This window comes from Podarcis pityusensis (genome assembly GCF_964106645.2).
Source record: "Podarcis pityusensis genome assembly, chromosome: 1".
Taxonomy (NCBI): domain Eukaryota; kingdom Metazoa; phylum Chordata; class Lepidosauria; order Squamata; family Lacertidae; genus Podarcis; species Podarcis pityusensis.
This window is the reverse complement of record NC_138028.1, coordinates 109,112,363-109,140,006: the sequence shown is the minus strand read 5'-3', so window position 1 is coordinate 109,140,006 and position 27,644 is coordinate 109,112,363. Positions and strand designations below refer to the sequence as shown.

At 43.2% G+C, this 27,644-nt stretch overlaps 1 protein-coding gene across 12 annotated transcripts in view; it reads left to right on the top strand.

Moving 5' to 3' along the window:
• KCNH7 (potassium voltage-gated channel subfamily H member 7) overlaps positions 1-27,644 on the top strand; it is a 262,472-nt gene extending 234,828 nt beyond the window's left edge. For 8 of the 12 annotated variants that reach the window (XM_081005807.1, XM_081005814.1, XM_081005812.1 and 5 more), the window contains 6 exons: positions 114-319; positions 6,043-6,142; positions 12,937-13,188; positions 16,589-16,757; positions 25,416-25,605; positions 26,497-27,644. In XM_081005807.1, coding sequence (XP_080861933.1) covers positions 114-319; positions 6,043-6,142; positions 12,937-13,188; positions 16,589-16,757; positions 25,416-25,605; positions 26,497-26,766 — 1,187 coding nt within the window. In that variant the 3' untranslated portion in view covers positions 26,767-27,644. The remainder of the gene's footprint in view (positions 1-113; positions 320-6,042; positions 6,143-12,936; positions 13,189-16,588; positions 16,758-25,415; positions 25,606-26,496) is intronic. The other 4 variants (XM_081005810.1, XM_081005808.1, XM_081005815.1 and 1 more) reach the window with 1 other exon arrangement.

Sequence of the window (27,644 nt, the reverse complement as noted above, 5' to 3'; positions counted from 1 at the left end):
CAGATTGTAGGTGTGAGATTTTTGGAGAACATGTCCTGTTTCTTATTTTTGTAATATGGCAGAAGGCCATGTGTAAATGTGTCTGTTCCCCCATTCCCCAATTATTGTTGCAGGCAAAAATGATATTTTTGGAGAGATGGTCCATCTTTATGCGAAACCAGGAAAGTCCAATGCAGATGTGAGGGCTTTAACCTACTGTGACTTGCACAAGATCCAACGAGAAGACCTATTAGAAGTTTTGGATATGTACCCTGAATTTTCTGATCTCTTCCTCACCAATCTAGAGCTCACTTTCAATTTGAGAAATGAAAACCCCAAAGTACGTGAAGTATGTCTAAACTTCCTTTCACTAATGAATATCTTAAGGCTTATAGAATTTGACAGAAACAAAGCTGACAAATGACCTGGAATGGCACCATTTATCAAAAATTACTCTCACTCACCCAAAATGGGTTGGGCTGAATTTATTCATTTTAGCACTGAGTGAGGGGGGCATGGAAAATGTAGTCCTTTTTCAAAAAAAAACACACAGAGAGAAACATAAAATGAAACAAAAACAAAAACAAATGGTGATGAAACAATAGTATCCCAGCGGGGGGGGGGGGGGAATAGCAATTATACTACTAATAAATAAAAAGATAGGTCAGCCTTGATTCAGATTATTGAAATAATGTATCCCCTTTAGAGTAGAATTTAATCCCACTAAAATCAATGGCAAAATGTGTTGGGGTCCTTATAGCTCTGGATTGCTGAAGTGCTAGCCATATTTTTTTTCATCAGCTATTTTTTTCTTCATTTATTATTACACTTATATCCAACTTTTCCTCTGAGGAGCTCAAGGGGAGTAGATATAGTTTTTCCCTTCCTCCTTTCATCCTCAAAGCTACCCTGTTAAATAGTTCAGGTTGAAAAACAGTGATTGGTCCAAGGTCACCCAGTGACCTTCATGGCTGAGTGGAAATTTAACCCTGATCTCTTCATAGCTGTCAACTTTTCCCTTTTCTTGCGAGGAATCCTATTCGGAATAAGGGGATTTCCCTTTAAAAAAGGGAAATGTTGACAGTTATGGATCTCTTAGGCTCTAGTCTGACACCCTAACCACTACACCATGTTAGCTGTCTTAAAGCATAAAATAAGAAGATGCCATAAGATATTCTCTTTATTCTTACTAATCACTATCCCATCTGTTTCTAGTTGAAATCTGGACCTGGCTTTGCAACCCATGGTACATAGTGTGGCAGCTGCCTCAAGTGGCAAATTTTAGATGCCATTAAATGACCGCAAATAGTCTGTTTGTTTATTCATTTATTTTACTTTCAGGTTGTGTGCCTTGAATTTTCTGGCCCAGTCACCAAAACAGAAACACCTTGAGCTGGCCCTGTTGCAGTTCCGTAGAACAGGAGAGAAACACAGACTAGCATCAACATGAACAGCAGAGCTCCATCAGGCTAAACGCAACACAGTGAGGAATAGGCAGGATTTCAAATATTATCTCCGTGGTTTGGTCCTAGCCAGTAGGCGAGCATCTTGTTGATTTGGAACTTTTAGTCTGAAGCCCTGTGCACACCCAGGGGGTTAGCCCCACTGAACATAGTGGGACTTGCTTACAAATAAGCATGCCTAGGATTGAACGGTTAGAAGCAAGGGCTGTGGCTTTGTCAGGAGTTGGAAGACCAAAAGATGAAGGTTTGCCAATAGGCATTGGATGTGGTAGGGAACATTAACACACCATGGAGACAGTATTGGGATCCTTCTGTTTATCACTGTAATGAAAAATAATAATAATAATAATAATAATAATAATAATAATAATAATAAATTTTATTTATATCCCACCCTCCCCAGCTGAAGCTGGGCTCAGGGTGGCTAACAACAATCAAAATAATCCAGCATTCTAAAAACATTCATTATAAAATTAATTAAAATCAAATTGATGGCAACCATTAAGCAAAATTCTGTGCAGATTGCCAGAGGAGGGGGTCAGGCTGTGCCCTGACCAAAGGCCTGGTGGAACAGCTCTGTCTTGCAGGCCCTGCGGAAAGATGTCAGGTCCCGCAGGGCCCTAGTCTCTTGTGACAGAGCGTTCCACCAGATTGGAGCCGCAGCCGAGAAAGCCCTGGCTCTAGTTGAGGCCAGCCTAACCTCTTTGTGGCCTGGGATCTTCAGGATGTTTTTATTTGCAGACCGTAAATTTCTCTGTGGGACATACCAGGAGAGGCAGTCCCATAGGTACGAGGGTCCTAGGCCGTATAGGGCTTTAAAGGTTAAAACCAGCACCTTAAACCTGATCCTGTACTCCACCGGGAGCCAGTGCAGCTGGTATAGTACCGGATGAATATGATCTCGCAGCGAAGACCCCATAAGGAGTCTCGCCACGGCATTCTGCACCCTCTGGAGTTTCTGGGTCAGTCTCAAGGGCAGCCCCACGTAGAGCGAGTTACAATAATCCAATCTGGAGGTGACCGTCGCGTGGATCACAGTGGCTAGGTCAGGGCGAGAGAGATAAGGAGCCAACTGCTTAGCTTGGCGGAGATGAAAAAATGCCGCCTTTGTTATAGCTGTAATCTGCGCCTCCATAGAGAGGGAGGTATCGAAGATTACACCCAAACTCTTAACGGACGATGCTGGCACTAATTACACCCCCGCAAGAGATGGGAGTTGCCCCCTCAATCCCATATCGCCCCGTCCCAGCCAGAGGACCTCTGTCTTCGAAGGATTTAACTTCAACCAGCTCCCACATAACCATCCAGCCACAGCTTCCAGACATCTGGTCAGTGTGTCTGGGGCCAAGTCAGGGTGGCCATCCATCAACAGATAGAGTTGGGTGTCATCGGCATACTGATGGCAACCCAGCCCAAAACTCCGGACAAGCTGGGCGAGGGGGCGCATAAAGATGTTAAAAAGCATCGGGGAGAGAATCGCACCCTGAGGCACTCCACACACCAAGGAGTGGCGCGATGACAATTCCCCCCCAAGGCCACCCTCTGTCCCCGACCAGAGAGAAACGAGCGCAGCCACTGAAGGACTGTGCACTGGATCCCCACGTCGGCAAGGCGGTGGTCCAGGAGTTCATGATCGACCATGTCGAAGGCTGCTGACAGGTCTAGAAGAATCAGCAGCCCCGACCTGCCTCGATCCAGCTGCCTGCGGAGATCATCTGTTAGGGCGACCAGAGCCATCTCGGTCCCATGACCAGCGCGGAAGCCGGACTGGAATGGATCGAGAGCCGATGTTTCATCCAGAAACCTACCAAGCTGTTCAGCAACCGCTCTCTCAGTCACCTTACCCAGGAATGGAAGATTCGAAACCGGGTGGTAATTGGATAGATCTAAGGGATCTAATGATGTTTTCTTTAAGAGCAGACGCACCACTGCCTCCTTCAGTTCCCCTGGGAATATCCCGGTGCCAAGGGACAAATTGATGATATCACCCAGGGGGGCCCACACCTCGTCTGGACACGCTCTAATCAGCCAAAACGGGCACGGGTCAAGAGGACAGGTGGTGGGCTTTCCAGCTCGGAGGAGTCTGTCTACATCGGCTGGGGATATCCGGTCAAAGTGGTCCAATACTGGACCCGAGGACAGTCGAGGGGCCTTCAGTTCCTTTATTGTATCCAAATTGGCAGGGAGGTCATGGCGGAGCAACAGGACCTTCTCCGCAAAAAAGCTCGCAAATGCCTTACAGCTGTGTGTCAAATTGTTATTTAAATTTGGCTGTCCTTCAAGGGACATTAAAGACCTAATTATACTAAATAATTGCGCCGGGCGAGAGCTAGCAGAGGCAATGGAGGCCGAGAAGTAGGACTTCTTAGCGGCCTTCACTACCATCTCGTAGGTTTTCATAAAAACCCTATAAGATGTTCTTGAGGCTCCGTCACGGGCACCCCGCCATACTCGCTCTAGCCGTCTGAGGTCCCGCTTCATTTTCCGAAGCTCCTCGGTAAACCAGGGAGCCCGGTTTCTGTGGAGTCGCAGAGGGGGCCTAGGTGCGATCTCATCGATGGCTGCTAGGAGCTGGATATTCCAGCCCTCAACAAGCTCAGTCAGTGAGTCGCCAGGGGGAGCAAGGTCCCGCAAGGCCTGACAGAATCTATCAGGGTCCATCAGCCTCTGCGGGCAAGCCCAAATTGGCTCGCCATCTAAGCAGGGTGGGGGTGGAAAATCAATCCTGGCTTTCAGAGCGTAGTGATCAGACCATAGCACCTTCATCAAAGGAGACATGATTACATCTATACCGACGCCAAAGATCAAATCCAGCGTGTGGCCTGCTTGATGTGTGGGGCCCGAAACAAACTGGGATAGCCCTAGTGTCGCCATGGAAGACACCAGGTCCAGAGCCTGTGAGGAGGGAGTGGCATCAGCATGGATGTTGAAGTCCCCCAGTACCAATAGGTTAGGGAACTCCAAGGCCCAGCCAGCCACCTCAAGCCTCCAGCAGGCCTGACAGGGTGGCTGCTGGTGCGCTAGGTGGCCGGTACACCAGCCAGACAGCCAAGCTCACCTCGGAGCCCCACACTAGGCCAACACATTCAATGCTGGGGATCGATGGCAATGGTAGAGCCCTGAAAGAACAATCTTCCCGGATTAATAATGCCACCCCTCCCCCCCGGCCAACAGTACGTGACTGGTGGAGGACGGAGAAACCCGGGGGCGCCATCTCTTGTAAGGTAACAGTTTCCCCTGCCAGGTCAACCCCCTGCGAGGTGAAGAAATCTCGCAGGGTGGCGGTTTTGTTGCCTATAGACCTGGCATTGCACAACACCAGTGATGGAGGTGAGTAATCCTTGCTCACCCTACCTTCGTCCCTCGGGATGGGGCGCAGATTGGAAAGGGTACGAGCATATCTTTTTGATTATTTTTTAACAAACCTTTAAAAAAAACACATTATCCATCCTCCCATAGGTGGGTATCACCATAAAGTTCAACTGAGCCCTGTTTTCCCACCACAGGTCATGGGGTTGACCTACACACTCCATGATCTCTAGATGGAAATGGAGCTAGCAACATCATTTACAGCCAGTAAGAGGTCTATCAAGCCTCTTATTTCTCCATCAGGAGAGAAAGCCCTGCCAAGTCTCTTTTGTCATCTTCAGATCCCTCTGCACAGCTGTGGAGGGAGGAAGCTTTTGGATGTGTAGGAAATGTGTTTTATGCAAGTGAGCACTGAAGCTTTTGGTGCCCTGCTTGCCATCTGCAATGATACATCCCAGAACCACATACAATGTACTTCCATAAGCCCGGCATCTGAGAGTTGCTTTTGGCTATAACTTCCCTATGTTTCAGGTTGCGGGTGTTGCAGAGGGAAGTCACCACTTTGCTTCCTAATGTCTTTATGCTGACTTTCTAATGAATCATTCAAGTATGGATGCATCTGAAATTTTCCACAAAAAAACAGAAATAATCAAACATTAATTAAACATCATGATAAGGAAATGGTAGCCCAAAGGAGAAGGAGCCAGTTTCAGCTTTGGAAATAATGAAATAATCAAAGAAGGAAGAGCTGGAGAAATAAAACAAAGAGTGCATAATGTACCAGCTTTATTGTTATGCAGTGCAACTTTTATCACAATTTATGTGTAATTAAACATAATCAGCTACTACATTACTGTCTGCAGCAATACGCATCCCCACAAGGGGTTATTTTCACATTTTTCTTCACCAAACTGGTTTCTGAGAACACACTGCTGAGAAAAAAAATTATCAATACATAAACAATCCATAAATCATTCTTCTGAGTACAAGATGAAAAAGGCACTTTAATTTACATTCTGTCCCTCTCTCCTGCTCTCACTCCCTCCTTCCCTTCCCATCTCCCTCTCTCTCTCTCTCTCTCTCTCTCACACACACACACACACACACACACACAAATTTTCTTCTTTTAAAGCCTTCTTTTAAAATCTGTATCCTTTTCAAAACCACCCATACATATAATTCATATTATGAGCTCCACCCAGAAAACAATTTATTTTTCTTTCTTTAAAAACAAAACAACAACCTTTGAAATGAGTATAATCTATCGTATCTCGATATCTCACTTATCTAGGCTGAACTCGCAATAAGGCCACAAACAACTAATGATTCAGATGGTGACAACGGCAAACTCCGAAGAAGGAAATTCTCTTTTGAAAGTGAAATTGATAAAGGTAATTGATTTCCTCTACAATGATGTTCTTGAAAACATGATCGCAGAGGGCTGTAGTCAACTAAATCATACTCAGAGCAGGCCCAGGCGAGGGACCATTATCATGAAGGTGGCAAATTAAACATGTCTAATTTAAGTGTGCCACTGTTCAAAGTTCAGGGAGATGCTGGCATGATTTAATGTGACCAAAATTGCTGGTTGACCTTAGAATTCAGATGTGAAGATCTTCTCAGTTTACCCTACCAGGATGGTGTGGAACCTTAGGCTCTGGGGCCGAATGTGGCCCTCTGGACCACTCCATCTGGCCCCTGGAACTCTCCTCAAGCCATGTCACTCCCAAGGCCCAAGAGGGCCTCCATCTTCCTCAAGCATCCTTCTCAGGTGCCTCTGCCTGCTTGGAGTATGTCATTGAACTGTGATAATGGCTGTTTCTGAATGGACAGATGTGTGTGTGTAGTAGCAATAGAGGAGAAATTCAACTCTGTTTATATTTCAAGGTGAACCAGCCTAATTGTGATTTCCAGTTATGATTGCAATTTGTTTTAAACATGTTTTTAATGATTCATTTTTATTGCTGTAACCCACCCTAGAACATTCTGGGTGAAGGGTGTGTAATAAATCTCATGCCAGCCCCCAGAATTATCAGCCTGTTAGCCTATTGGATATAAGTTCTGAGATTTACAGCCTCTGCCTTCTCCTGAAATTAACAAGCTGGGTGGAAGAAACTAATATATTGTACAAGGAACAAGCTGGGTTTGGGAAGGGCCATAGTACAGTTGATCAAATCTTTGTATTACACTGTCTAATGCATAAATACACCAGTGGTTCACCCAGACAGTTTTTTGCCACTTTTATTGACTTTTCCTCAGCATTTGAAACAATTAATAGGAAATTACTGTGGGGTAAACTGGCAAGGACTAACACTGATAAAAGGCTGCTACTCCTAATACAGGAGTTACATACTAATACTACTATGAGGATAAGGATCAGCACAGATGGAAGGATGACAAAGAGTATCAGAACAAAGGTGTCAGACCAAGTTGTCTGCTAACTCCCCTCCTTTTCATTCTTTATATTAACAACATTGTAACAAAGCTAAACCACCCTGATCACTTTCCCTCTTCAATTGGGAACCGTAAAACAGCAACCCTGATATATGCAGATGATTGTAATAAATCTCATACTGAGGATAAGACACTAAGTGAACCAAAACACAGACATCCTTCAACATTTGCACATCTCTGAATCTTGCAATGCAGTTCTCTAGCCAAGTAGCGTGAAGAAAAATGCATATACTAGGGTAAAGTATGTGTTAAATCACATATATCATTGAAAATAGCACGCAAAAATGTTTATGCTATTGCTTTGCAAAAAAAAAGAGTGTGTATTAGACAAAATTGCATACAAAAAATTGTATGTGATGAGAAATTCGCATTAAAATGCTGGTGAATGTTCATGAGGAGTTCCTTTTCATACATATCGCAAACTGATGTGGAAATGAGGAGAGCTGGGCTTAAGATGGGGGGGGGGACTAGGAACTAAGAGAAAGCAACACTGAAAGATTCACCCATCCCTGGTGTGCAGGCACCTCTGATTTTTGTGTGACTTGAACGTAGCCTAGTGTTGAAAGGTAAGAGTCATATCTGGCCCTGCCCATCACTGAGATGCCTATGAGAGGATGTAGCCAGAGGCAGATTTAAGGGAGTGCAACTGGTTCAGTTGCACTGGGCGTGGAGCCTTGGATGTACCACAGAGGGCGCTGCAAGTATGATGTAGAACAAAAGGTGGGAGGCAGGGGGTGCTGAATGTTGGTGTTGTATAGGGTGCTGCTGAAATTTGAGGCAACCCACCCCCCATGTCTGCTACTGATGTGGCCTTCTGGCTGAAAAAAGTTTTTTTCATCCCTGCCCTAAGCACTCAGAGTGATATCCAACTAGATCATACTCAGAGCGCAGCTATTGAAATCACTGGGTCTCCTCTGGGCATGACTAACATATCACCCTCAGCTGCTTACCCATAAGCATCGCTTAACCCTTTGCTGCTCAGCCCTTAGCTGTAACAGCCACTTTGTGAACCTGCAGAGTTCTGGAAGAGGCCTAGTGAAACTGTTCTAGGCTAGCAGCTTATAGCTACTAATCTAGGTTTGAATAGCAAGGAGTAGGCAGACAACAGTATTGCAGGACCTATAGTAGCATCCTAGGGGCAGCAAGAATTTGATCGGGCAGTTTCAAAAGTCCAAATGCATCCTTATGCCTGCAAGAAACCATGATGACTGCCAGAGCTTTGCACCTCAAGTGCGGCTGGAAGGGATGTAAAGGAGCTTGAGGCAGTGTGTTGTAGTGCCTCTAGCAGGCACGGGACTGCATCGCCTGCTTTCTCCAAGAGCGGTCTTTAAGAGAGCAAACAAAACCCCTTTCCAGCATAGTTATTTTAGGAACTTTTCTTCTGAATTAAACATTTCCAATCTCTACTTCTATCCAAAAAATTGCTACAAACACACACACACACATATCTCATAGGAACTGGGCCAAACTCTTCTTCATCCCCCCTTCCTCTATTAGAGGAACTCTGTTCATATGAAGTCTGGTTCCAACCTTATGGCTTTTAAATCTCCATTTACTATGGTTGCATCCTGATTCTAATCTAACAGAATAATTTGAGAAACAGGTGAATTGTTGGCAGTGCTATTGTTCTAAAACAAGAGGTGCCAAAACTCACCATGAACGTCTCCCTTGTTCTCTTATATTGACAATGGCGCCCACCTGAGAGGTGCCAGAACAGAGTTCCTGTGAATTCTGGCTGGGGAAAAAAGCCCTGACTGTTTGTGTTTTATAAGTCATCTCTTCAAAGTTTTATAGAGTGATTCTGTGCCCTAGAGAAAGAAATCTTTAGCTTGGTGTCTTACTGTTTCGCAGAATGGCATTACCTTTCTGTCAAAGAGGCATTTCTTAAGCACAAAACCAAGAGTGACAACAAATCTGTCAAGGCAATACCCCCATGAAATATTTAAGCTGCTCTTCACACACACACACACACACACACAGTCTGTTGACAGAGGTAACCTGCCTAAATGACCTTCACATTCCATAAGAGAAAACATATTTTGCCACCTGAAGGGGAAAGGTAACCTTTTAGCCACTGCCCGCTATGAAATTTTGAGCTGCTGCTTCAGGGTGGCTGATGAATGACTTTCATGAAAAAAAGCAGATCAACCTTCACACAGACTAAGGGTTCTTCCAGATAACCTGATTACTGAGCGTTTATTCTGATTTTGTTTGCAGGGAAATTAGACAAAGATGGCTTTTTGATGAGTAGACTGGTTAGAATGATGTTGCATCAAAGCAGGTGTTAATTCCACACTTTGCAGTGCATTTCCCTGTCACTTACCTTATAGCAAAATTTTGAGGAAGCAGGTTTGTTGCACAAGACCTCCCAATTAGCTATGATAGCACAATCTGAGTTTGCCTGTATGCCATTGAATCCAACCCCCAAGTAGCAACTAGGTCGAAATGCCCTAAAGCTCGCTCAGTTGAAATAACAGTATTTATTTAAATCCCAGGGGGAATAAAAATGTTTTGGCACCTAAAAGTACTTAGAATAGTCCTGCTACAAGAGTTGAAGTCTGCCAGGTTAGGGCTCTTCTTAGCATCCTGCCCATAGGACAGATACATCATGTGGTGATGCACAGAAAGGCCTTCCCTGTGGCTTTCGAACTCCCTGCTGCTTTTAGGGAAGTACAGGAAGTTGCCTTACACCTCGTCAGAACTTTGGTCTATGTATCTCAGGCTTGCCCACATTTCTGCTTGTCCCATGCCAATAAAGCATGGCTCCAAGCAGTTTTCCTCTTGCTCCGGGCCTTTCCCAGGGAAACCTGCTCTTTAGTGCTCAATCGGAGCAAATGTCAATCTGGAGAAAACCGGAATTGCCATTTGCTCCAATTGAGTGCTGTAGAGTGGTTTTCCCATGGGGGAAGCATTGGGACAAGAGGAAGCATGTATATTATCTCCACAGCATCAGACATGAGTCTTTTCCAGCCATACCTGGAAAACTGGGACCCTTTTTCACACTGATTAGTTACAATAAGGTTCTGAGATAACCCTCTGTCACTTTGAGCTCCATGCTGCAAGAGAAATTGGTTTGTTTGTTTTTACTGCTAGTAGTTTTGTTCCAGCTGCTGCTGAGTAGAGCATCTTTGAAATCTCTATTTTCCCTCCTGACACTTATTGGGATACAGATGTTAGCTGAACGGCTAAACACGAGTCGGTACTTATTTCACCCCCTACTCCACATTCGCCTGATCAAGTTGTTACTATAGCAACTTCTTTCTGCAGTAGCTTCGTATACTATTTAGACAATATCCGCACAGTTCTTTTATCCCTAATCTCTAGTACCTCGGCCACTAATTTGCCAGGAGCAGAACAATTAATTCAACGGTGCAGTTCTGCTCCGTGAGAAATCTTTGTTCTGCATTAAAAGCAAGGGTGCTAAAAATGCCTTGATCAAACATCAGGATTCCTTGATAACCAACACAACACAGAAATGATTTCAGATCCAGTTCCTTGTGCTACAGCTTTGCCTCTTCCATGGCATCCCCTGCTTGTGCATAATTCAGTAATTCCCAGACGTTTTGCTGAATGGACTCAGCAGCATCTTTGGGATCTGCCTGGAAACCCAGAATGGTCTGGAGGAGAGAAACAGGAATGAGCTGTTGGCAGACTGGTAGATAACAACAAGCTACAAGGCATGGGTTGGGGACCTTTTTCAGACAGGTCCACATGTGCCAGTGGTGTGCGGGTCCAGAGGCAAAAGTAGGTGGAGCAATTAATATCAGTTTTGCCTTTGTACAGAAGACTGGTTTGTCTTCTTGATCCTACATCCAGGCAAGCAACAGGCAATGTCAGAGTTCGAGGACACATTCCAGCTAAGCGAAAACACTGGAGGAAGATGTGGAGCAAGGCCATTGAGGGGCATGGCCTGTGGAAACAGGGTATGCTGGGGAGGGGGTGTGGCCTGGAGAGAGCCCCAAGGGCCACATAGAGAGGCCTGCAGGGTCACATTTGGCCCTGGGTCTGAGGTTCCCCTTTCCTGCTTTTTCTGGAAGAATTTTCAGCAAGAACAGGAAGCATTGGCATCCTTAAGAGCATAAGAAGAGCCTTCTGCACTGGACCACTGCCCCATGTAGTCCATCATCCTGTTCTTGCAGGGGAACATGGGGAGCATGCAAGGTAGATTGTTGCCAGAGCAAGGACTGTTGCTTGTGTTGCTGCATCTAGAATAGGGCCCAGTTTTAGTCACCCATGCTTTCTAAGAGGTTTTGAAGGAAAACGTCTAGGGAGGTCAGTTTGAATCGCCACCTAGTGAGCAGGGGCGGATCCTCCAAGGGTCTTCTGGTGGTTCCCTCACTGTGAGAAGTGAAGTTACAGGGAACCAGGCAGAAGGCCTTCTCGGTGGTGGCGCCCTCCCTGTGGAACGCCCTTCCATCAGATGTCAAGGAGATAAAGAACTACACAACTTTTAGAAGACGACTGAAGGCAGCCCTATATCGGGAAGTTTTTAATGTTTGACATTTTACTATGTTTTTATATGTGCCGGAAGCCACCCAGAGTGGCTGGGGAAACCAAGTCAGATGAGTGGGATATAAATAATACTATTATTATTATGAAACTAATGGAACTTAAACTTCAGGGCCCCTTATCCTGGAGGGGCCCAGAAGCAACATTAGTCCACGTTGCTTTAAATATTTGCTTTTAAAAGTGCATCATGCATGTATATAACATTTCCCTAATTTTCCCTAACTTTCATTCCCACACCCCATAACCCAGAAACTATAAGGCACAGGATTTATTTATTTTTAATTCACACCAGTGACTTTGACATGTGACATAATCCAGCACAGCAATTTAAATCAAAATCTGAGATGTAGTAACTAATTATGAAAGAAAATTGTGATGATCTGTCGTGGAACAACCCCACTGAAGAAGATAACAGTGGTTATAAAGACCTTGTTGCTGATTGAGAAGGGGACCCGATATCAGTTCAAGATTCAGGGCCCCCAAAATGTAGGTCAGTCACTGCCTATGAGGAATCACAAAATCTAGAAATTGGATCTAGATGCTAGGCATGTTAGCAAAGAGCGTAATGAGCTCTTAAGGCCAAAGTTGTGGGTTTATAGAATAGCTATGGTTAAGTTAGCATTAACAACCTATGCACATTTACTCAAGATTAAGTCCTGCTGCATTCAGAGCTTACTTAAACAGGTATAGGGATCAGATTACAAAATCAGCACTGGGGCTGCCTAGACTCCGCAGTATAAAGATTACACTTAACAGAATTAAGTTTAGTAATCATGAATAGAAAGCAGTTGAAGAAATCCCTCCAAAATATTACGGCAAACCAGTTTAGAGACTCTTATGGTAATCCATACCCTTAATCAATCTTTTGTGCTAGAAACATCTTGACATTTCAGTTTGAAATACATGAAAAGGAGAGAAAATGGAAAGATCAGGAGTCTTTTGTGAGAACATATTTTCTTCTTGTCCCCATTTGATTTATTTATTTGCACACACTGGTTTTGTTTGGCTTTTGTAAGCCACTTGAGACCAACGGAGAAATGAATCGCACGATCTGCTGAAGGAAATGCATTTTAAATCGCTAGCCCCTCTCTGTAACAAGACATAAAGAACCATTATCTCTAGCAGAGAACAAACTTGCTAAATGGTATAATAACTTTCCCCCTGCTACCCCAAGGACAAAGCTAAATTTCATATCATTTACTATAATGGTTTCTTTTTTTAGCAGACTATGACAAAGACAATGAGGGTTCTGTGGATAACACCAGACATTATCAGGTCACCAAGAAGCATTTTGGGGAGAAGAGAAGCAGATCATCATCTTTTGTGTCATCCATTGATGATGAGCAGAAACCGTTGTTCTCTGGGATCATAGGCTACCCATCTGTCCTGGGAAAGACTGCGGTGCTGGGTTTTGAGGAGATGATGCACGCAACAGAAAGAATTCAAACTAACAAAAGGAGTCATTCTTGTAAAGGTAATCCATGCAAGCGTTTTAAAAACATATTCAGAATTAATAGTCCATGGCAAATTATACAGCAACATGCTTTTTAACCTTGCAATGAAACATTTATTTAAATCCTTCCCTTATGCTCAAATTCATAACATTCTGCTAGTTAATCCCATCAAGCATGGGCTGTTGTAAGCAATTATTCCCTTCAAAAGGCACGATTGATTTGCAGGGTCTTTGCTTCTACATAGTTTTACTACCAATCCTCCTGTAATTTTTGGTTTTATTGTGCCACTAATGTTTCTTTGTACCTTAATAGTGTTCCGTCTAACTTGTGGGGGGAGGGACACTGTTTTGCTGAGAAAACTGTAAATCTCAGATTCCTAACATCAGGAAGAGCTCAGTGGTAGAGCCCATAATTTGGATATAAAATGCCCAGCTTCAGTCCCCTGGTATCTCCAGATAGGGCTAGGAAATGAATTCTGTATGAAACCCTTGAAAGCAACTGTTAGTTGATGTAGGCCATACTGAGCTGCTATCATCATCATCATTGTCGTCGTTGTCGTCATCATCACCACCATCAGTTGTTATTATTAGCCGCACACAAGGAACTCCTATGGCAAATTACATCCAATAAACAGAAATATACTCTAAAACTCATCGAAAAGGTGGTAATGTTGGTGCCTGGCAGGCTTCCATGGAGAGAGCATTTCAAACTCAGGAAGCCACTACAGAGAAGACTCTCTTTCTCGCTCCCCACCCCAGCGTGGTGTAGTGGTTAAGAGTGGTGGACTCGTAATCTGGTGAACCGGGTTCACGTCTCCGCTCCTCCACATGCAGCTGCTGGGTGACCTTGGGCCAGTCACACTTCTCTGAAGTCTCTCAGCCCCACTCATCTCACAGAGTGTCTGTTGTGGGGGAGGAAGGGAAAGGAGAATGTTAGCCGCTTTGAGACTCCTTCGGGTAGTGATAAAGCGGGATATCAAATCCAAACTCCTCCTCCTCCTCCTCCTCCTCCTCCTCTTCTTCTCTCATAACACTACAATGCCACTAACCTTACAACTCAGTACAAATGTACTGGCGGGGGTGAGGGTGGGAGAGAGAGCCAGAGGAGGGGGAAAGTGTAGGAAACTAGAGGAGTGAAAGAAAGAAAGAAAGAAAGAAAGAAAGAAAGAAAGAAAGAAAGAAAGAAGTGGCACAAAAATTAAGAAATCTTGCATCTTATTTTCTTTTTAAAGCAACTGATGAGTGTGATATGTGGATAAGCACTCGTTCTTGGATGTGCTTAAAAAGCAGGAGTGGACCCTTTTAAAATAGTTTCCGAACTCTACCAGGCATTTGGAGTGGTATAGGAGTCATTATCCACTGTGAGCACAATTTAATAGGTGTCATGTGCAATTCATACTCCAAGTGAGGCATGTGCGTGCACATTTCATTGATTTCCCTTCTCGGTGCAATTAAATATACCTATTCAAAAGAAGAATTCCTGTGTCATTTCACACCACCAGACAATTCAGCAAACACATCTTTCTTTTTTTACAGTCCGGAATGCTGGCTGAACCCCCTCAGGTTCTTGTTCTTGCAAAATGTCGAGATTCCTACATTTGCAGTTGGGAAGCTCACCTTTTTTCTTTTGGCGGCCACAAAAGTGTTTTTGCAGCTATAGCAACATATTCCAAGGCAACCTAGTGCAAACTGTACTCTGGGCTAAATTTAGCAAGTTTAAGAGGTGTGTGTTTTTATTGTGACCAAACACAAACCAATATAATTTTCCTTTGTTCCTTTGCTGGGGCTCTCAGTGGTGTTATTAAGAGCAAATCATCTTTGATCGGGGGGTGGGTTGGGGGTGGTTCTTGTGGTTAATGGTGTTTGGTCCAGTCATCTGTGCTTGTTTTCATTGCCATTCTTAATTGAATTAATTCAAAACACTGTTTTCTGCAACACCTATAAATATATGGCTGCAAATGTGTGGTTGCTTATTAATTTGCTGATTTTACCTCTGTATCGTAGGCTAGCTGTATATTCTCACATACCCCTCCCTACTCTCCACCCAGAGAAGCAAAAGATCTTAACAGAGTTCAAGGACAGGCAAAAAGACTCAAAAAGAACATGAAGCTGGGCTGTTGAGGAATGTGGCCTGGTGAGAGGAAGCATGGCTGAGGAGGTGGTATAGCCTGGGAGACAAATAGAAAGGATGCTGAGGTTCATTTGGCTCCCAGGACTGCGGTTCACCATCATTCTCTATTGCCAGGCATGGAATCATTTAAACCTTAGTCTAGTTCAGGAGTGGGGCACTTACAGCCCTGCAAAGGCTGCTAGTCTCCAGTTCCCATCAGCCCCATCCAGCATTGCCAGTGGTTGGGAATACTTGGAGAACTGTCTAGGAACTGCTGGATGGCCACAATTTAATCACACCTGCTTTAGTTGCCTGGCAGTGAGTTAAACTTACTTAACATGGAACCGTACAATTGTAGAGTCGGAAGGGACCACATGGGTCATTCAGTCCAACCCTATGCAGTGCAGGGATCTTTTGCTCAGTGTGGGACTTGAACCTGCAACCCTAAGATTAAGAGTCTCCTGCATTACCCACTGAGCTATCCTAAATTTTTGTTTAGGCATTCCACAAACATTTGTCCCACTGTGCAGTGCTTGTGATGTTTCCCAGAATTACAGCCTATATATTTTCTTTGTGGGAAGAAAAAAGATTTTTAGACCTTATTTACATGTAAAAATGATGGTCTTTTACAAATCAGCTCTTGGAGGAATGCAAATAATGTACTGTATTGTTTGCATTTCCATCCTCAAATGAATGAAGTAGTTTTCCCATTGTTTTCCACCCCATTAAAATGTGGGTTGGGCATTTATTATATTTAGAGTTACAGGTACGAGACTGCTTTCTTTCCATGTATCCCTGGAAGTATGATGCACAAGCTAGCCAGCAAAATCATGGCATTGCTTAGAGCAAAGCTTTTACAAAGTTCTCTGCAAGGTCCTTCCCCCTACTTCTACCACAAGAGGCTGGAGCCAATTTGACCAAGGCCTAGTCTGGCATTCGACTAAGCATTACACAGACTGAAATTAATTAACATGACTGAGTAAGGTCCATTAATGTCAACTGTTCTGTTCTGAGTGAAACTTAGTTGAATACACTCCTAGAGGCAGCATATTCGGGACAAAATTTGCGAAAACCTTCCAGGCTATAAATTGTATCTGATCCAGCCTCATAACTGAGCCAGTATGACAGAACCTGTGGCCACACCAGTCCACTTTATAAATGCTTCTTATCATACTTGAGGCTAGAGCACAGTGCGAGCATCATCATGAAGACAAAGGAAAAATAACTTTTGTGGACATTCTCTAACATAGCCTACTCCCATATTTTGTAGCTTTGTTTAAATAACCAGCCTCCACTCTGATATTTTGGCAGATATCACCGACAGAAGAATCTGGGAGGAGGATCACAGCAGGAGCCACCAGGAATCATCCAGTCAGTCTGCATTGCCCCATGTCACATGGGGCATCTCTGAAACAGAGAGTGAGATCAACTATGGAGAAGTGGAACAGAGGCTAGATTTGCTTCAAGACCAGCTCAGCAGGTAAGGAGGGACATGAGGGAAAGGGCAAACCTTGGCTATCTGTCATGATTAATAATGACAACACAGTTTCTCCGGTTTGTGCCTGTGAGCCCAAAGAGAGTGGCAACCCCAAAAGTTCAGCCAAAAAGGACAATTTGATCCATCATCTGAGGGAAGAGGTTTGGTTCCTTTTTCATTGCTCGGTTATTTCTATTCCCTAAAGCAGGGGTCAGCAACCTTTTTCAGCAGGGGGTCGGTCCACTGTCCCTCAGACCTTGTGGGGGACTGGACTATATTTTGGAGGGAAAAAATAAAAAATGAACGAATTCCTATGCCCCACAAATAACCCAGAGATGCATTTTAAATAAAAGCACACATTCTGCTCATGTAAAAACTCCAGGCAGGCCCCACAAATAACCCAGAGATGCATTTAAAATAAAAGGGTACATTCTACTCATGTAAAAACACACTGATTCCCAGACCGTCTGCGGGCCGGACTGAGAAGGCGATTGGGCCGCATCTGGCCCCCGGGCCTTAGTTTGCCTAACCATGCCCTCAAGTATTTCCTCTGATCCCTTTTTCCATTTACAGATGGGTAGCCGTGTTGGTCTGCCATAGTCGAAGTAAAAAATTCTTTCCTGTAGCACCTTAAAGACCAACTAAGTTAGTTCTTGGTATAAGCTTTCGTGTGCATCTGTGTATCTGAAGAAGTGTGCATGCACACGAAAGCTTATACCAAGAACTAACTTAGTTGGTCTTTAAGGTGCTACAGGAAAGAATTTTTTACTCCCTTTTTCCATGTTTTTTTCCTTCTCCCGGAAAATGAAAGTTTGCAATGTGTGGCTGTTTCCCTCTTTGAAAAGAGTAGCCTAATGTGTCAGCTGCCTTTGAAGCATGTGTTACATTCCATTGCAAGAACATTCAATGTCTGATATGAGAGCTATTTTGCTACTTTCTTTGTAATAAGCAACTGCAAACTCGTTCCCCACCCTGCAAAAAAGAAAAGGGAAAAGCAGCTCTATAAGTGTCACTTAGTCACACTGTGCAAGGAAAACAGTTGTTTTCTTTGTCAAAATACTGTATAGGTAAGCTTCCTTTTCCTAATGCACTCCATATAATATTTCAACACTTCTCTCTTCTAAGTGCCTACGATGTTATGGTAGCAGTTGGTTAAAGAACACAGCTCTCAGCCTTGTTCAGAATAAAGTGAAGTAGAGCTGATTAGTCATACAGCACAATTCACCATATAACTGCATCTATTTCAGAGTATTCAGCATTTATTTGTTTCAGCCAGTAATGCTAAAAATAAAAATTAGCTGAAACCATAAAAATAACATGGAGTAATGAAACAATCCTAAGCAGAGCACAAGATAGTATCAAATAAACAGCAGAATTACCCAGATTTATTTTGCAGCAGCCAAGACAAATGTACCCATTATTGATCTCTTGGTAAAAATGTAAAAATTCTGACTTCTGGTTGACTAGTTGACCTGTGCCTTCAATAGGAAACAGAAGAATTTATTCTGCACATTTGGGGGGTGGGTAACAGAACAAAATAAGTGCTGCTGCTGCTGTTTCTTTGGCGATCATTTGCAGATGAGTAAGATTGTCTTCCATGAACACAGTTTTAACAGCGAGTCCGTAAGTGATTGTGGAGACCAATTCTGGATCCACAAATCCTTCCACAGTGGGGACATAGGCTTCTGGGTAGGAGTTGATCATGGTAAGGGTTTGCCAAGCATGCCTTCCTCTTAGCGCGTTTCTCCCTTTTGTCCTGAGTTCGAGTGTTTTCAAAACCCATGACACCTTTGGTAAAGGCAGTTCTCCAGTTGGAGCACTCGCAGGCCAGTGTTTTTCAGTTGTTGGTGTTCATACATTTTTTTAGATTTGCCTTGAGAGAGTCTTTAAACCTCTTTTGTTGACCACCAGAATTACGCTTTCCATTTTTAAGTTCGGAATAGATAATCAGGCATCCGCAGAACATGACCAGTCCAATGAAGTTGATGTTGAAGAATCATTGGGGTAATAGAACAAAATAAGTGCAGGATGTATTCAACAGCTTCCTCATCATCTTAGATTTTAGGGGAGGGTATAATATTGCCCAAGGGGATCTTGGGCCTGCATTTATTGAAGAGTTACTTGCCATTCCTCATGTCAAAACACTCTTTGACATGGAAAAGGGTCATGAACTACTATGGTAGATCATCTGCGTTGCAAGCAGAATGTCTTAGCTTCAGTACCTGGCATCCTGTCTGACAGCTTGGACAGCTGCTGCCAATCAGTGTAGACAGTACTGAGCAAGGTGGGCCAGTGGCCTGACCAGTAGTCAGGTATCCCCATCTAATAAAACAGAAGGGGTACCCAGTGGGGTGCCTAAAAGAGCCTTTAGAAACTTGTTCTGAGATTATGCCATAGGAAAAGAAAGCCAAAGAAAGCCACAGGCTTCAGATTCTGTGGGTTCAATTTATTTTGGAATGCATAGATCGTCCAAAATTCCAGGACCCCAGTAACAGATTGCTCTGTTTTAGTCCCAGGGCATAGTCTGAGGGACATGGGTGGCATTGTGGTCTAAACCACTGAGCCTCTTGGGCTTGCTTATCGGAAGGTCGTGGTTCGATTCCCTGCAACGGGGTGAGCTCCCGTTGCTCTGTCCCAGCTTCTGCCAACCAAGCAGTTCGAAAGCACACCAGTGCAAGTATATAAATAGGTACCACTGCAGTGGGAAGGTAAATGGCATTTCTGTGTGCTCTGGCTTACGCCACGGTGTTCCGTTGAGCCAGAAGCGGTTTAGTCATGCTGGCCACATAACCCAGAAAGCTGTGACAAACACCAGCTCCCTTGGCCTGAAAGTGAGATGAGCACCACAACCCCATAGTCACCTTTGACTGGACTTAACCATCCAGGGGCCCTTTACCTTTCTAAAAAAAACAAACAAACAAACAAAAACCTTATATGGTGTAGCAACCTTGTTGAATCTGAAGAAGTCAGGATCTGCTCAGTGGCAAGATGGGAGACCACCTGGAAATCTCATCTACACCACCTTTAGTTCTATCAGCAAAGTAAGGAAGAATATAAATATAACGAATAAATAAAAGTGTACCTGTGCTTGATCCAGTAAAGAAAACCCTCAGATAATGGAATGATTTAACCTGCTCTGTTTTACAGAAATCAAACTTTCCAGTCATTTTATACCCAAAGACAATCATTTTGGTTTTTTTACCACAATGGACTTTTAGGATGCAGTCTTATACTCATCTGCAAGGACCATTGCACTCCATGAGACTTTAGCTTGAATAGAGAAGTATAGGATTGCACTGCAAAGCAGTAGAGCACACTACCGGCTGCAAAGCAAACTATCAGACCATCTTTACGATTATCCACTATCTGTTGTGGACAAAAGTATTAGACTTTGGTTGTTTCCAGATTACCTCTTATTAAGCATTCATCCTAATTGCCTTGCAAGGATGTATTTTGATGTTGCATCAAGCTATTGCTATCCAACACATACCTGTGTATTTTCCCATCACTTTCCTTATTGCAAAAAGTCAGAATTGGTGTGGGGGGTTTTGGGAAGGGGGGACTGGATCTGTTGCCCAAGAACATTGAATTTTAATTATGCAACCTGGATTTGCTAGTACAGTGGTACCTCGGGTTACATAGGCTTCAGGTTACGGACTCTGCTAGCCCAGAAATAGTGCTTCAGGTTAAGAACTTTGCTTCAGGATAAGAACAGAAATCGTGCTCCGGCGGCGGGAAGCCCCATTAGCTAAAGTGGTACCTCAGGTTAAGAACAGTTTCAGGTTAAGAACGGACCTCCGGAACGGATTAAGTACTTAACCCGAGGTACCACTGTATGCGATTGAATCCCACCTGTGAAATAGAAGCACCCCCAGTTGACCTAGTGCATTCTATCACAATAAAGTTTTAGGTTTCTGGTGCCTACAGCTTCAGGCTGAATTACAGATTACCTATTCCTGGTCAGTTTTTCTTCAGTCGGAATCATGAGCCCTGTCAGTGCTAACCAGCCACTGATTGTTGTAACCAAAAGGAAGCAAATCAATAAACAACTGGCAAGATCTGATGGAACACAGATAAAGTTTGCTTTGCTCAGCCTTAAGGCACAAATGAAAGTAAAGTCACCATATTTATCTTGTTGACTCCTTCTGTTTAAGAATTGAAGATTAAATTTGAAGAGGGATTTTAAGATTTACTTAATCATTCCTCAAATCGTAGGGCTGGGAAAAAGGAAAAATAATAATCTTCCTCAAGAGCCAACATAACTGTGAGTTCTTTGTTGTCCTTGCCCCACATGTGTTAAAATCGCCTGCCAAGACAGTAATAGAGTCAATATATATCTATACCCAGTAACTCAATTCTAAAACACAATTTGTTCCAAGTTAATTCTATACAGAATTTCAGGTTCCCAGGGCTGATATAGATGTTAACTATTAAAAGAGAGGAAAGAGGAACCCATACTACTGTAATTACCAGAGAAAACATAATTCAAGCTTGTTTGTTCACTCCTCAATTTTAGGGCCATATTAAGAAAAAAAGTGACAAAGCCTTTTCCTGCTAGTTTATAAGCTTTACACCCAGGTAAAATAATTTTGTCTGAATCAATAGCGACAATCCAGGCTTCTTGTAAACAAATCATATTGTGTCTCCTAAGCCGTTTTTGAAGATCATCCCCAGGGCAACAAGTGGTCCAGCCAGCAATATTCCGTGGAAACAATAGAGAGGCAGCTATTATTCCCCATTCTCTGGGGAAGAGTTCTTTGTCATTGGGACAAGGCATTTAATCAAATCGGGAAGGAAACACTCAACTTCTCCTTAATGGAAGTTCATTTCCCTGCAAGATTTCACTAGATGGTAATGAAGATGGCCTGCCATCATTCTTCTCTTTCAGGCAGCCTAGAATTAATCTGTGGCCCAGAATTGTCAAAAACATAATTTGCTGTCAAACAGTCTCCTCTTTCTCTCTTAGGCTGGGTTTGCACTGGGTAATACAGGAATCATGTTGGGGTCTGCTGGATTTTTATCTGCACATGCAAACTTGTGTATTTAGCCTTGTGGTTGACTAAAGGGTTTTCTTGGTTTACATTTTTCAAATATAGGGGGAGGAACCAAAGGTGGCTTGTCCCCCACCACCACCCCCATTTCCTTTTTTGACATCCTGCTTAAGGCACCTGCAGATTTTCAGTATTTTGCAGAAAGCACATACTGAAACTTTATGTTTGTGCCATTTATGTGGATTAAAGGGCTCTGTTGTCCTTGTCCAACAAATCCACTTAAGAAAACTGTTTGCAGTTAGGAAAGTGATACAGAAATGAGAAGTGCAGGATGAACGAATGATTTTTAAGCACTCTGCAAGCAAATCAGGATGAACCCCCATTTTCATGTATCTGCCCAAAAAACAAATCAGAATGAATCCTCAATAAAAACCTGACAGCCTTATCACTACGTAAGCTTTGTGCAAGTAAATCAGGATGAATGCTTAATAAATAGGCTCTCTTAGCTACTGTTCTTACAATTTATAGGGAGTTTGGGCAGGGGCCTGGACTCTCAGGTTAGTGAGTGTAGATTTGCAGTCTGAATTTTAGTACATGATTTGGCAGTCGTCCTCAATTATGGCAGATTACTTGTCAGCTGATACATTTTATATTAATGACAGGAGCAAGCTAGGAATAAATCACACAAAGTAAAGTGGAGTTTATTTGGGGGGGAAACAGGATCTGCACAGGAATATCAGGCCTAATGAGCACATCAACTCTTCTTCCGTCTTGCCCCCATGAAGCAGTTGCAGAGACTGAAGGTTCCTGCCTTCCCACAACTGCCTAAGGCCCCTCAGTAAAACAAATGTTCAGTAAAACATATTGGAGATGGCTAATCCAGGCAACTCTGAAAAATATCCCATTACAGTGGTACCTCGGGTTAATTACTTAATTTGTTCCGGAGGTCCGTACTTAACCTGAAACTGTTCTTAACCTGAAGCACCACTTTAGCTAATGGGGCCTCCTGCTGCTGAGGCACAATTTCTGTTCTCATCCTGAAGCAAAGTTATTAACCTGAAGCACTATTTCTGGGTTAGCAGAGTCTGTAACCTGAAGCGTATGTAACCTGAAGCGTATGTAACCCGAGGTACCACTGTACATCAGTGCTCTGTAATCTGAAATGATTGGCTGAGTATAGGCTCCTAAACATCAGAAATTTGCTAGAGTTCAGTCACTAAAATGGATCCTATCTTAACTGTAAAACAAAAATGTTGTAGCTATCCCCTGAATTTAGAAATGGGCATGAAAACAGAAGATATCCTTTGGCACGACCTTTCGGTTTCTGAAGGCTGAAGTATCTCACAGGACCACGCCCCTTCCCTTTTGCAAGTGGAATAAATCTTGTAAACGGGCACAGAAAAGACTTGCAAGAAAGCAGCACTGCATCTAATTGGAAATTGGCCTTTGTCCAGCCTTTTACTTTTTTTAATAAAAAAATAAAATGAAATCATTTCCCTAGGATTCCATTACTGTCAGCACTTTTGTCATGACAAATGGGCAATTTCATCCTGAATTGACAAACTCAGTCTATATTAGTCACCGAGCGCTCCTGGGCACATTGCACTGTACATTTTAACAAGCAATTTAAAGCCGATATAAGACTTCCCTTGCATTCTATGAGCCAATAAAGCCTGAAGAGCTGTGGCCTAATTTCCAGTGGAAAAAAATAATAAAAATGCAGCAACATGACATATGTTACAAGACAGCAGGTAGCAGGAAGCATGCAGAGAGCTCTGTCTGCTGCTTCCTGCCTGACAAACCCTTGGTGGTTTCGGATAATCATTTGCAGTGGAGCAGCTTACCTGAGAACTCAGGGCTGTGGCTCTAAGTGAGAACTGGTGAAAACTGCCGCCACATTTTCGCTTCCCCGGATTTCTGATCAGTTTACAGAGTGTCATGAGTGTTTATTTATTTCATTTGTGAATTAAATCTAACTTACTTTTTTGACAACAAAACGCCCAAGGTGACTCACAATAGTTTAAGAGCGACACGTAACCACATCAAAGTAACAAAATGCTGTTTGTAACAGAGAGATCAAACGAGGAGCAATGGTAGCAAAATCCACAACAGCAGGAACCCCCCCCCCCAAAAAAATAATACAAATTAAGATAGATCAAACACCTGGCAAATACGGAAGCATCTTTTTTTCTGCTTGCCTGGAAGCAAGCTAAGAAAGAGGCAGGCAGGCAGGCTTCCCAAGGAAGGGAGTCCCAAGGAAGGGAGTCCCAGAATCTTGGCAATGCTATTGAGAACTTCCTGCTGTGTGTCTGAGCTTCAGTGCATGGAGGAAGGCTTTTAATGAGAGATTCCCTGCAAGCAACCACCATAGTGAAAATTGATCAAGGAAGGATTTTGCATGGAAACCCCTGCGAGAACAAAGGGGAAACCTATCCATTTTCGCAGCACCTCTCACCTGAGATCATTAGGATCACCGTTTTAGAACTGTTTACCTGAGAAAAAGTATCTTGCTAGTACATCCAGGTTATTTAATAGTTCCTGTACAGCTGGTACCGGGGGAGAGCATGCCAGTCCCCAATAAATATTATTTCTCTTTCAGAAATTGAACATGTTCAGGATCGAATGTTATTTTGAAATGCATTACAGTGGTACCTCGGGTTAAGTACTTAATTCGTTCCGGAGGTCCATTCTTAACCTGAAACTGTTCTTAACCTGAAGCACCATTTTAGCTAATGGGGCCTCCTGCTGCCGCCGTGCCGCTGGAGCACGATTTCTGTTCTCATCCTGAAGCAAAGTTCTTAACCAGAGGTACTATTTCTGGATGAGCGGAGTCTGTAACCTGAAGCATATGTAACCTGAGGTACCACTGTACTTGTATTTGTCTTTCAGAAATTGAACATGGGGCACAAAACTTCACCCTTTTCTCCTCCTTCCACTGAACCTCTCCTATAATAGTCCACACACACACACACACACACACACACTGGTGCAGCCATTGAGCTCCTGTCTGAGATTTGAAGAAGGGCCTCCTTAGACCAAATCTGAAAGGATCTACTCCTTCCCTAAAGCTAAATTGGTCCCCTGACCTGGGATCAGGCACAAACTTTGAAAGCATTCTTCTGCCACTGAGTTCCAGCTGTTCAAAAGCTGCCTGCAATCTGCTCTGTTGTGGGCTGTCGTGCAAACTACCTCCCGCCCAAAGAAGATATGTTATCTATCTTCAAATATCTCAAGGGCTGTCACATGGAGGATGGAGCAAGATTGTTTTCTCCTGGTCCACAGGCTAGGACCTGGACCAATGGATTCAAATGACAAGAAAGGAGGTTTCCGACTAAACATCAGGAAGAACTTGCTGGCAGTAAGAGCTGTCTGACAGTGGAGCAGATTCCCTTGGAGGTTTTAAAGCAGAGTTTGGATGGCCATCCATCATGTGTGATGTAGCTGGGGGGGGGGTGGACTAGATGGCCCTTGGTGTCCCTTCCAACTCCACACTTCTTTGATTCTGTAAAAGAAAACTGCTAGCCATAGAGTGCCATAAGGAATCTTCTCCCCCTGTTTAGTCTTGTTCACAAGTATAAAGTGAAGTTACTGCAAGTTGTGGCTCGTTCTTTCTTGCCAAAACAGTGCTATCCCTACAAACATACTTACTGATCTCTTGTTACTTTCCCAGGCTTGAATCCCAAATGACTTCTGACATTCAAACCATCCTACAGCTGCTGCAGAGACAATCAGCACTTGTTCCACCTGCCTATAGCATGGTGGCCACTGGGGCAGATTATCAGAGGCCAGCTGTCCGAATAGTGCAAAGTCTTCACCCCATAGCATCTATTAAAACAGACAGAAGCTTCAGTCCTTCACAGGTATGCATCTGTATACAGGTACAGATATGTCAGTGGCTTCTTGTGGTTTATTCGGCTGTGTCCTTTCATGGGCAAGAATTCATGTCATCAGATGCATCCATATACGAGCAGGAGAAAAGCCCTGTTGGGTGAGATCAAGGGTCCTTCTCTAGGCCAGCATCCTGTTACCCACAGTGGCCAACCTATGGGATACCTATGGAAGCCCCACAAACAGGATCCGAGAGCTGCAGCCCTCTGCCACAGTCGTTCCCAGCAGAAGCACAGTGCCTCTGATGCAGCTTATACTCACTAGGACTGTTAGCTATTGATAACATTCTCCCTGTGAATTTATCTGTGTCTATTAGACAAGCTATTGCCTATGAAGGTAGAGGTGTTTATTTGTGTATGTATACATCTTACAATAATGCCAGAGACCTAATTTCAGACCCTCCAAGTATCTGTATTTTCTAGGGACAGTCCCAGATTTACAGAAGCCATCGCGATTTCTGATTTGATCCCAGAATGTCCCACTTTTTCTTAGGGCATCCCTATTTTCATCAGAGAAATGTTGGAGGATATGGAGTTATGTGACCTCCCCTGAGCCAAGGAGATAAGTAACTATACAACCTTTAGAAGACATCTGAAGGCAGCCCTGTATAGGGAAGTTTTTAAATGTTTAATGTTTTATTATGTTTTATATGTGTTGGAAGCTGCCCAGAGCGGCTGGGGCAACCCAGTCAGATGGGCAAGGTAGAAATGATTTTTAAAATTAGCATTATTATAGAATAGGACGTCCTTATTTTCATCAGAAAAGTGTTGGAGGGTATGCAGTTTTCACTTTTAGGTTTTCATTAGAAATGGACTCTTTAAAATGCTTTCTGACTCTGCTGTTGTTTGGTTTCGTTTTCTCAGTGTCCTGAATTTCTAGACCTTGAAAAATCAAAACTGAAATCCAAAGAATCTCTCTCGAGCGGAGTGCATCTTAACACCGCCTCAGAAGACAACCTGGCATCCTTTCTGGAACAGGAGCAGGCCCAGTCTTTAGAGCTGCCCCAACAACATCATCGTAAGGCTTACCTCCACCAAATCAGACACCCATCCTTGCCAGATTCTTCCCTAAGCACTGTAGGAATCTTGGGTCTCCATAGGCATGTTTCTGATCCTGGTCTTCCTGGGAAATAACCCTTTTATACTCTTACATCACCTAAAATGTAAGTGCTTTTAATGGCTGGGTTTTTCCCCTTTTTTATTTTGTATTTAAATCCTCTATACTTGACTCAGGGGCTGCAAGGATATACCATTATATGCAAAAGTACTGTATATTTTCCTAACTTTGTAGCTTATAAGGTAAGGTTAACCAGTAACAATGTAAATATATAAATATATACATATATATATATATATAAACAAACTGTATGTTCCAAATATAAAGCTGCCAGCATTCTCAAGGCACCTTATATTTTTTAATTTTTTAAAAAGCACCTGCATGTTTGGAAATGATAATGGATCTGTTGCATGGAGACTACTATTTACTGTTTTCAACGAAACCCTATTTTACTGCGGATAAGCCTTCCAAAAAAAAAGCACCCAATGATGATGGTCTACACAGAAATTACTTTCTTTTTTTAAGAGCTACTCTGCAGTTCCAGCAAAAAATAAATAAATAAAATTTCAATTTACCTTTTGAAAATTATACAGTGGCCATTCTGGCACTGAACTTCTTTCCCCCCCTTTTATAATCAACACAACTATACCATGGCTTGGATAAAAGACTACAGTAGCTAAGTCTTCTGTGTTTCGGAAGTCATTCATGTAACACACCATTAGCAAAAATAGGTGACTTTTAAAAATAAAACTGCTAGAGCAACTGAGCTGCACAGTGGAAAGCATCATCAATGACTTGCACCCCCATTAACTGAATGATGTCATTAAAAAAAACCCTTATTTTCTCTTTATTAAAACCATATCAGTACCTATAAGCTGCCACCCTACAAAAGGCAGTTAGCTGTCAAGAGACCCTCAAACATAATCAAATGCAATAAATATAATTTCTACATAAC